The following is an 11,624-nucleotide window of genomic DNA, read 5'->3' on the forward strand; positions in this document are numbered from 1 at the left end:
ACTTGGGGGGGAGCAGAAAGTCCAGACACCCTCATGTAAACCAGAGTGAGCAGCTGCGTCTTTTCATTTTTGCAGCCTTTAGCATTTTTACAGTGGTGAAAAGCCCTCAAGAATGTCTTGGATGTTTGGGAAACCTCCCATCAGGGAACAGAGCCCTGCACTATGCGGTAATCCCGAAGATATACTGCTTGATTTGTCTGGGACTAAAAAGGTCTCTGGTTGCAAATTCAAAAATACATTCTGGCATGCTGAATCACCCAGTCCCTGACAATTTGCACTACGCCTTTTGCCAGGTACCATTGAAGAAAGAAAAAAGGCTCTAGACATTAGCCTGCCCTCAAAGCTATTCCAGCAGTAACTGATAAAGACAAAACAGGACTTTCAGACATCAGGCCTGCAGCTGGCAACTGTTATTGTCTAAGACGATAGCAGAAGATGGTGCAGGATGTCTTTATCCAGCTTAACAGAGCCAGAAGCAGAATACTAACCCGAATGCAAAGGAGCTGGAACTCAGGAGGAGATCTTCGCTACCAGAAATCTCTGGAGACCTGGGAACTTCCAAACAGACCTCAAGAAATTGAAAGACCAAGTTCTTGAAGTTAATGTGAGAAATTATAAGAATAGCCAAGTACAACATTTGCCTGGGATCCAGTGTGTGAGTAATATATAATGTTAAATGACAGAATGAAGAATAGGCAGTGCAGGTGGTAAAACAGCCTTGTAGCACTTACTATCATTTTGAACATCAGGTTACAGGAGGTCCTTAGGCCTCAGGAGGAAACAGAAGAGTAACACTGAAGCAAACCCAGCAGCTCTCACCTTCTGTTGCCACAACAAAATGATGAATTTATCCTGAGATACTAGCTCTGCGGAGTGACATCATCTGTTCATTTTGGAGTAGAAAGCTGAGTGTCCCAGCTGTTAGCAGTGCAACTACAGTGCACGCCACATAGATGCCAAGAGTTGAGTAGATGTAGAAAAGAACTCACACGTTCGAATCCTTTGAACAGTAAATATGTAACTATAAATAAAGACACTCACTGATCCACTAATTTAAGACAACTACCCAAGAATGCTACATTTTGTGGCAAAAATGCCACACGTATTTCTGAGTACTGAGTTCAGCAGCAGAGGGGAAGGACTCTGTTGTCCCCTAGAGCACAGTGCACTGCCCCACACACTTATTGCTGCTTGATAGAGCCTCTGACACAGCTATGGCTACCAGGGAGCAACACCACACTTCAGGGCTGGCCACAGGGTGAAAGCCAAAAGCCACAGGCTTTCCTGCTGATTCCTGCACCCAACACACCTGAAGCCAAGGTGGGCAAGCAAGTTATGCCTACTGGGCAGCAAGCAACTGTCTGCGAGTTAAAGAAATCAAAAGAAGTGTAATGTAGCTCATTAGGTAGGTGTGTAGAGGAAGTGGCCAAGAAGAGGAGGTTTCATATAGATACATAAACCTAGTGCAAAGGTAGGAAATTGTTGATATCAACAAGTTCAATCTAATATCAAACAGTGTATGATGATGGGGTTTATATTTGCAGATTCCGGCAGTTACTACCTCAAGGACACTCAGTTTAAAAGCAGGATGGTGGGGGACCTTTGGCAAGGCAGGGAATGCTCCAAAGTGAAGCATGGGCTTCTGCAGGGTGGAAAAGAACCCACTTCAACCATTATGTGAAGTATTTGGGAAGAGAACATCAGAAGTAAAAGCTAGGCAAAACACCAATGGCCAAATCCAAGTACTCTAATCCACCGACTAGAGTAAAGGGACAAACAGATAATTTTTAAAAGGTACCGAACTACATTTTATTGTATTTTAAAAAAATCTGTGAAAGGTGAAAAACTATGAAGATACAGTGGGCTGTAGATAGAAGTAGAAATTATAATGTAATAATAAAAATGGCATACTGTATAATCCTTTATTGTCAGAAAACTGTGTAAATTAATACAATAACAATTGCTACACAGGAAATGATAAAGCAGCTTGTGCAGCTTTGGGAGACAGAAATATAGGCTGTTGGAGAGAAGGGGACCACAAGACAATGAAAAATACACTTCACAACTAAGGTTTTGAAAATTTCAGTCTTAATCTCTTCATGCTTCAGTTATTAATTTGTAAAACAGGAATAATGACACTTTCCCATAAATATTTGTCATGTTGAATTGTCAGTGTTTGAAATATTGTCCCAAGTATATGTCAGAATATGTAAAAACATAAGCATATATAGATATATAAATACATTGTAAGTATATATGTGCAGTGAATGTTATATAAACACACACACAAAAAGACATGCCTTCCTCACAGCAGGAAATTTTGAATGATGTCTTCATATCTCACTTTGCAGTAGGCAACAAACGAAAATGAAAATGAAAAAAATTAAAAAATCGTAGATCTCAGATGTTTACAAAATTCGAGGAGTGGTGTAGCCGGTTTTTGACCGTTTCCATCACCCCGCCACTGCTCTTCCCCAGGGTCCCCTCAGCAGCACGGCGGCCGACGGTCCCCGCTGTCCCCAACAGCCCCCAGTTCCGGGATTGGCCACACGGTGGGGCGGCCGGCCCAGCTCTGGCTGCGGGGAGCGGCCACGGCCCGCCGGTGGCCCTGCCCAGCAGATGGCTCTTTCCAACCACGTAAGGCTTGTGCAAGCCCTGGATCCCAAGGTCAGCATTTTCAACTCTTATGTATAGTGCCAGTGGCATACTGGAAGATCAGGAAAGCATAATAGGATGCAGAAAGCATTACTTTACAGAGTGTAATAGCTTTAGCTGGGATGTAACGCGCTTCTGTTTAATGAATATTTGTCACAGTACTACACATGTAAACAGAGTTATATTTATTGGACTAGAATCACATCTCAGTTCTGTGTGCATAAATCTGAAATATCTCAGCTGTAGCCAGTGGAGATACTACAGACGGGAATGACAGGGGAATTTGGCCCATTCTTAAAATATCTTCATGTAGAAACAACGTAGGAAAATTGAACTATGACCAGGTTCTTTCATTATGGGATAAATTGACTCTAAATTGAACCCTCTTAAGTCAGTGAAGTTACACAGGTGTGAAAGAGAGCACAGAAGCCAGTCTTTCTTGAAGTACTTAATCCAAAAGGAACTAATTTGCATCTTATTAATGAATCCAGGTTAATTTGCAATTAGTATTATTTTCATATATATATATATAGATAAATTAGAGATGGCCTTAGACCTCTAAGACACCAACTTCAAAGCTTCTTGACTTACTGGAAAGTTCAGACTGAATCAGACTTTCGTATTTCAATCATCTATTCTTTAATAGGCTTAGACTGGAATTACAAACCTGAAATAACCAAAACATGGAGAAGCACTTAGTGCTATAACATGCCCTGAGAGCAAACCCATTTTATAGTCTTTCTGAATCTCAGAAGTTTAGACACTATTACAAAAATGTACTTGATAACTCTGACTTAAAGTTACTGGTCTTAGAAAAACTTTATTTATTGGTGTAAAACTTTCAAAATGTGGAAAATTTTTACATGAAAAAACTTTTCCAAGAGCCAAAGATTTATTCTGACTCATTGAACTTTGAGCCTACAAGACTGGAGCTTGACATGATTTCATAACAGTCCTTCTTTAAATTGAATATTTCTGCTGATAGTTCAGGTCAGCATTTGCAAGGATGAGCAAAACATGAAAGAAAAGGTAGCCTAAAAATGTGTTTCAAATAATTTCTTAAGTCATATGTGTTAGGGCACTTTCAAGGAATATAATCCATTGTTTCCCTCTATTCTGTTAACTTTGGGTATTTTCCCCTCCGTCATTCAACATAATCACATTTTATGTACTCCTTACCTTCTAGCTTTACTAAACCTTTCCTGCTTCCAAAAGTTACACCACCTCTTTTCTTTTCCAGGATGTCCCAGATGGCACCACAGAGAAAGTATTAATACAAAAGCACAGGGTAACCCCAAAGCTGAGCTGATATGTTCTACATTCAACTGGCTATTGGAAACTGATCATTTTCTTATTTTGCTCTTATTAACCATTTCTCACTTTCCTTTGAAATGTAGGAGGCTTAAGAATTGCAAAAGTTACAGTGTGTGAGTTACTTATACTTTTATACCTTCCAGGATGAAGTCATCACCTGCATCAATAAACCTCCAGAGCTATTTTTGGTATGCTCCACTGGGCTCCATGCCTCCTGGGGGTTCCTCTCAACTTTGCTGTGCTGCCTTCCATGGGGTCCATGGCAGGTCCAGGCAAAATGTGCTTAACAGTCCTGCCAGAGGAATATATTGTGCTCTGGGAACAGCAATCCAGCAAAACTCGTTTAATATTCTGAAACTATTTTTCTTTATTCTGCTGAGGTTTATCCAGATATTTAACATTTTCTGATCTTGCTACTTATTGATGCTTGGTAGAGACATAAATGCTGTCATGAGAAGAACCAAGCTGGTGATGGCTTAGCTTGGGTCCTGCTTCCCTCTTTGAGAATGACCATAGTTCTGACAGCCTTCCATTTCCAGAAAGCTGAGCAAAAAAGTTGTTGCTCTTCTCAGCAAGCTGACAGGAAAACAGCTCTCAGAAAGGGGAGAGAGACTAAACTGAGGCTCACAGTTTGCTACTCAGGCATATGAACAAGTGGCCTGATGTGGGGGGAGGAAAAAAAAAAAAAAAAAAAAGAAAGAAAATATCAGCTGCATAGTTGGAACTTTGGAAAACTTGGTCCTAATCATTTTATTGGTGCAAAGCACATGCCAAGGTCTCAGGCAACAGAACTGCTCAGATCATTTTCTACCTGCTTCTCAGAGCAGCAATTATCAGCACAGTGGCATTAACAAAACAGCTTCGCAGGAGCTTTCAAAGTAACAATGTAAAGAATCCCCAAAAGACCGACTATTTGTAAAATATGAGAGGGAAGCTCTAGGTGTGATTTTTCAGACGTGGGTGCAAGTCTTTCCCTGGAGACGGCATGATTGTTGGAGCCATCCACTGCCCTCTGCAATCCCTACATCTCACTGCCCCTCCTCCACCCCCACCCCAGAAGGGGAAGCCGCCTGTTTTCTGCACTCGACCTTTGTGTTGCCTTTCTTGCAGGGGGATGGATGCTGCATGTCTCTGAGTGCCCTCTCATCCACATTTCCCGTAAACACTCAGAACACCTGTTTACTCTGACTCACCCACTCCTCATGCAGACTCTCCCTTTTTTTGACAGCAGACCTCACTCAGGTAGTATGTGCTTCTAATATCCTTCAGGCCCATGTAATAACATGCCTTCTGTCCAATTCCTAACATCCTTCAATCAGCTCAGCCAGTGGGCTAACTGCTTACGCTCCTGTGATTTATATAAGTGCAATTAATTTAAACTGCATCACTCCAGTGTTGTGCTGGTGAAAATGCCCCGAGAGGGAGTACCTCACTGGTGAATCAGACCCTTTACTTTTAACAGACATACAAAAGAACAGATCCTGAGCCAGTGAAAATCTGCATGGCTCCATTCATTTCAACACACAAACTTAAACGAGCTGGAGGTCTGAATCACAGCTCATGTAACAGACTATTTAGATACAGACTAATGCCTCACATCCTGAAATGCAATGCTTTCCCAGAGTTGGCAGGGGATGGGGACTTCTCAGATGGAACAGAGCTGAGAGGGGAGCAAGACCACAAATGCAACCTTTTAAAAATGCTTTGTGGATTTCTTCATTTCTGTGGAGTTGAGGAAATCAACAGCCTGTGTCTTTGCTCTCCCTTCAGGGAAGAGCTACAGTTGTTCCTCCAGCCCAGCTGCAAAGCAGGTACCTGAGAAGTTCCTTTCCTCACCACTTTCCCTTTCCTCCTGTAGCTTGGGTGAGTTGCCTGCAGCTTGGAAATCCATGTGACTCTTTTCACTGATGGACATGAGAGTTAGACGCTGAACAGCTGAATCTTTTTAATCAGTTCTTGAAAACAGCTAACTTTCTCTGCACTTGTTTTGGCATCTCCAAGATTAAGAAGTCGCACAACTTGACAAAGCACTTTACTCTTACGTGTCTTAACATAACCAGAGCAATTTTTTTTTTCCACATCTATTCCAACACCTGCTACAAAAAAGGGCTGGGGTGGTCTCTGTAAAACACCCCTCCGCTCCTCCTCCTGACAGGACAGATCCCTAGCTGCACGCCAGCACGGCATGCCGGTATGTGCCCAGGCAGGTGCAGGTAATACACAAGGAGTGGGGGAAAGGGGTGGGGAGGGCAGACCAAGAGTCAATCAGAGTGTAATTTGTGTTAGAAATTCACCAGCATTCAGCTGTCCATATTTTCAAAATGCAAATAGTTTAAAATTAAAAAACCTATCTGTGACTAAATGTCTCCTCTGAATCAGTCTAGGTAACCAGAAAATTCTGTAGCACATTTAAGAGACTTTTATCCTAAATGAAATACATAATAGAGATTATACCTTCATAGGAAATCAAGTGGTCTTAAATATACTAATGGAGAAGGATGTTTAAAAGACATTTAAATTACCCACTCTATAATTTTTTTTTGGGGGGGTGCTTATCTGTGTATCTTTTGACTGCTTTGGATAATTAGGAAAATTTCCTTGGCAGTGCTCTGAGAGGATAGGCAAAAGAGTGACATGACTACTCCCAAGGAAGGAAACGTCGAGGTTTTGAGTTCTGCAGACTTTTAATGTAAAAAAGAAAGTAGTCTGCATATGAACAGTCTGAAGTAGTAGGCATATTATGTAAAACCTATCACCCTGCTCTGAAATGTTATCTTTTCCAGATCTTCTCCCTCTCCTTGAACTCACTTGCGGTGTCTCAGTGGCTCTTCTGCCTGGAAGGGCGCAGGTTAGAGAGGCAGGCTGCAATTCTCCAGTCTTTCCTAAATGCAAGTATTCAAAGGCTGTTCCCAAGCGGAGCAGGCACATAGTTCAAAGTCTTCCAATAGCTCTGCTGGCTAACTTGTTATCTTGTAATGTCCGTGTCCATCCGTGCCCCCTCCCTCCCCCCCTCCTCCCCGCTTCAGTGCTTAACGAACATTTTGTTCCTTTGTAATTCTTGTATCAAACATCTGGAAAACAGACTTGAGTCTGTTTTTTTTTTTTTTTTTAAAAAAAAAAAAAAAAAAAAAAAAAGGACACCACTTTGACCACTACGTTTTTCTGGACTGAAATTCTACAGAGCCACATACACCCACTTGGTCGCAGGATAAGGCGCTCTGACCACAGCTCGTTCCTCCGTTCACAGCTGTATCCAGCGGGAGGAGCTGAAACCTGAACCAAACCCTCTGAGCGAGGATTGGATCCCTCCCGCCAGCAACCCCAGAGCCCTCCCAGAACAACAGCCTCTTTGGAAAAAAAAAAAAGTGCTTGAGAACATCCCGAAGCGATTGGAGGAGCGGGAAACCCTTCCCCCCTGCACCTGACTCGTGGGTATTTACAGCACTTTTCAAGGCGCCTTTGCGCTGCCACTACACGACCGCAGTGGATGGACCGCGCCGCGCAGGCAGCGCGATAGGGACCGATGCGCTCGCAGTGAACGCGTGTGCGTGGGGCTGCTGCTGTGCCAGCCGGGGACCCTTACACCCATCCACCCACCCACCAGGAGAGCCTGGGAAAAGGACAAAACCCGCCATCCAAAATGCCACGCTCCTTCCTGGTCAAGAAACATTTCAACTCATCCAAGAAGCCGAATTACAGCGAACTGGACACTCATACAGGTAGAAAAATGAAATTTTGTGCCACTGCGCTGCTTTTGAGGTTGCAGTCATTGCGTGGCAGTAGCGAGGAGGGGTGGGATTGCTTTTTGGGCTCAGGGGAGTGGGTTAGTTCATTGCTAGCTCTTTTTCCTTTGGCTTACAAGGAGGGAGCTTTGAGAAATGTGTCAGTGCTGCCCAGAATGAATCGTAGAGTTTGCTCATCCACTTGAACTCAGTTACTTAGAGAGGATTTGGAGTTTTCCTGTTCTGTATTTGCTGGTGTTGGAATTTAAACTTTTATATAAATCCTTCAGGAAGTTTCATTGCTTCATTGTATCGGACTTCACATATTTAGAAACAGTATGCTGCATTGAAGAGACTTTTCAACTGTAATTTTCTGTTCAAGGGCACTGTCTCTACCCATCAGAATATATGTATGAAATAGTATTTCCTTAATCCTCCTTATGTTCAGATGACCACACTGAGTGTTTAATTTATGCACCTTTTAATCTCCAAAATGATAATTTTGCTGGCTTTTGAAATAGTTTTTAGTCCTCTTACCTTTTTTTTTTTTTTTTCTCCTCCAGTGATTATATCCCCATACCTGTATGAAAGCTACCCAGTCCCTATCATACCACAGCCAGAGATCCTGAGCTCAGTAGCTTACAATCCCATTACTGTGTGGACTACAACAGGGCTGCTACCGTCTCCATTACCCAATGACCTCTCTCCACTTTCTGGATACCCCTCGTCTTTGGGAAGAGTCAGCCCACCTCCACCTTCTGACACCTCCTCCAAAGATCACAGTGGTTCAGAAAGTCCCATTAGCGATGAAGAAGAGAGAATCCAGTCCAAGCTTTCAGACCCCCATGCAATCGAAGCTGAAAAGTTTCAGTGCGGTTTATGCAACAAGACCTATTCAACTTTCTCTGGGTTGGCCAAACATAAGCAGCTGCACTGTGATGCCCAGTCTAGGAAATCATTCAGCTGCAAGTACTGTGACAAGGAGTATGTCAGTCTGGGAGCGCTTAAGATGCACATCAGGACCCACACACTACCTTGTGTCTGCAAGATCTGTGGCAAGGCTTTCTCTAGACCCTGGCTACTTCAAGGACACATTAGAACTCACACTGGTAAGAACAACCATTACAGTTGCAGATTCTTGTGGCTATAATATCAGGATGCCCTTTTGCTATTTTTCTCTGCAGGTGGGAAAAAAAAAAAAGCAGTGTTTCTTGACTAACCTTGAAATGCATACGCAGAATTTCAAATATCATTAAAAGACTAAATTCTCCCTCTCAGGAGGTCGGTGGGAGGGGAGTGTAGCATGGTCCCTTAACTGTGGGCCAGATACTGGCATAAATCAGCATTACTCCCTTGATAATTTTAGGACAGTTTAGCCCATTTCCACTAGCTGGAGGTTTTGCTTTAAGGATTTTATGTTAACTTTCAGGCTTTGTAAATTGCGAACTTTGAAAAGGCTCCAGCTGACTCTGAAATCAAGCAGCAGATGAGAAAAGCAATACATGAGAGGCTGCCTTTTGATTCCTTAATCATCTGATGAGTCTTGCATGCACTGTCTCAAGTCCTTAAGAATTAGAAACGCATTGTCACCAAAATGGGGTGGTTTGGGTTTGTTTTGTTTTTCTGTTGGGGCAAAAACTTGATTTTGAGTGTAACACTAGCTACTATGTATTGTCTGTACAGCTGTTTACTGCTTTTCAGTCAGAGCCCTTGTCCCCACTAATTCATGCAAAACAGAAGAAGTTCAATTAAAATATTTGAAAATGTTGAGAGGAGGCCAACCTAAAAGTACTGTCTGCACCTGTAGATGTAGGAGGTGTCAGCAGCTTGTCTTTGGAGACTGCACTTAGCAGCATGTTCCGAAAAGACTGAGTTCTGCAAGTACAGTCAGCAGTCATGAAAGCTGTTGTATCTGTGGCCTGATTAACCTCTTATTACACGCTCTTTGTTATAACAAGTCCTTTCTGTTTGTTCATTTGTTTCTTAGGATAGCAGTGTGTTTTATTTATCCTAAACATGTACTTCTTTTTTAAAGCTTTATCCCATTTTCCCTTGATGTTTCCTTTTTAGGAGAGAAGCCGTTTTCCTGTCCTCACTGCAACAGGGCATTTGCAGACAGATCCAATCTGAGGGCTCATCTGCAGACCCACTCGGATGTGAAGAAATATCAGTGCAAAAATTGCTCCAAAACTTTCTCCAGAATGTCTCTTCTGCACAAACATGAGGAATCTGGCTGCTGTGTAGCACACTGAGTCATGCAGTCAATGTTTACCTGGACTCAATGCATTTCTCTACTCCTGTTCCAAATGATAAGTGGAAGTCCAAAGGCTCTTTCTCATCTATTTTTCAGAAAAAAAACCCAAAAAAAAAAAAAGCCAAAAAAACAAAAAACAACAAAATCAAAAAAACACAAAATACCACCAAACAAGCAAACAAACAAAATAGTGGAAGAACATAGAACTGTCAGTAAAAATGAGCTTTAAGTAGTTGCTGTGCCGTCACATATTCGCATTCTTAAGTGTGAATTCTAAAATATAGGGAAAGACACCATGCATGACATTTCAAGTAGATCTAAAGGAAGAAGCATTATCAGCTTTCTTTATAGATGAAGCCAAATGTAGGTCGTCTTTTCTTGCTTAGAAAAGGCTGCAAAGTTATCAATACATTCCTGCCAAGCCATTTCAACCAAAGAAACAGTATTTTAAGTGGAACTCTTATTAAAAATGCTACCAAAATGAATTTTACTAGACACCATTTATCTCAGGTGCCTTAAAGTATTCCGAGTTTACCTTAGTAAATGTTTAATATTATTCATTGCTGTGTTTTTTATTTTATTTTATTAGAAGTCAAGGCCTTCATTAACGATCTGAAATACTTTAAAACTGCATCATTAATAGAAAAAAAATATATAAGAGAATGTACCAAAAACTGAAAGCCACAAATTAACCGCATGTGCCTTTTCAAATAAACAAACAAGATTGTAGCTTCAAACATTCCTGGTGCATGCTTGACCATCTTTAATATGAAATAGTTCCTCTAAACTTTAATCTTTTTTAAAAAACGGGAATAAGTGCAAGAGAGGGGGTTCACGGGAGTTTGACAATTATTTTTTTTTAAATGCACAAAAGAAATGCAATATTTTCAGCATTGCCCCTCGAAGTGCCTTTTTTATTGATGATTTTGTAAAGTATGTGGACATAATGTAAATATTTTTATTTTTATATGATTGAATGTGTTATGAATGGAAGTGAATTGTTGCCTATAGCAGCATCTATAGATAACTTGAAGAAAGTGTGAAGTGGGATTTATGTTGTTTTCTAGCCACTTTTTTACAATAAACATTTTTAAGTAAGATATCTGTTGTTTGTTCTAATTAAAGAAAACAACCAAGTCTGGCTTATCAAGGCTTTGGAACACAGAAAAATGCAAACATCTCTACGTGACCAAATGAAGACAAAAGTTAATTTCAGATGAGAATCTTCAGTTCACCACTACTAAACATTAGAAATGAATATACTAATTGCATTTTTAAACACTGAAAATTATACAGATTATTTTTCCAGTCACTGTTTTAAAACTGTTGGGATTTTTTTGCTACTTACAATAGTATGACAGCAGTGTGAAATAGATTTTACCAAAAACATTTAAATGAAACTTCTTTCTTGCATTTCAACAGTTGCAAATATTATTATAATGATTCTCCTGAGACTGACATTAGGAAGTCAGTAATTTAATGGAACCTTACAGGAGTGCAGTAACATTTGCAGGTTGCTCTTTTAAAATAGCAGTCAAGTCACAGTATGATATAGTTCATATGGACATTTCAGAAAGATTAAAGATATTTTTATTAAAGTATCTTACATATCAGAACTGTAAAGTGAATGTATTATGACTGTGTATCAGCTCATATATCACAGGAAAGAATTATCCAGT

The 11,624-nt window shown here is 40.9% G+C and overlaps 1 protein-coding gene across 1 annotated transcript; it reads left to right on the forward strand.

Annotated features, from left to right (window-relative positions):
* Window positions 1–7,609: 7,609 nt before the first annotated feature.
* On the forward strand, window positions 7,610–10,230 carry SNAI2 (snail family transcriptional repressor 2; the record flags this gene model as incomplete). The annotated part of the gene is made up of 3 exons (XM_080340406.1): window positions 7,610–7,688; window positions 8,255–8,800; window positions 9,762–10,230. 3 exons carry the CDS (start codon window positions 7,610–7,612, stop codon window positions 9,941–9,943), a joined length of 807 nt encoding a protein of 268 aa, XP_080196532.1. The 3' UTR covers window positions 9,944–10,230.
* Window positions 10,231–11,624: the final 1,394 nt, after the last annotated feature.

This window comes from Nesoenas mayeri, assembly GCF_963082525.1.
Source record: "Nesoenas mayeri genome assembly, chromosome: 2".
Classification (NCBI taxonomy): domain Eukaryota; kingdom Metazoa; phylum Chordata; class Aves; order Columbiformes; family Columbidae; genus Nesoenas; species Nesoenas mayeri.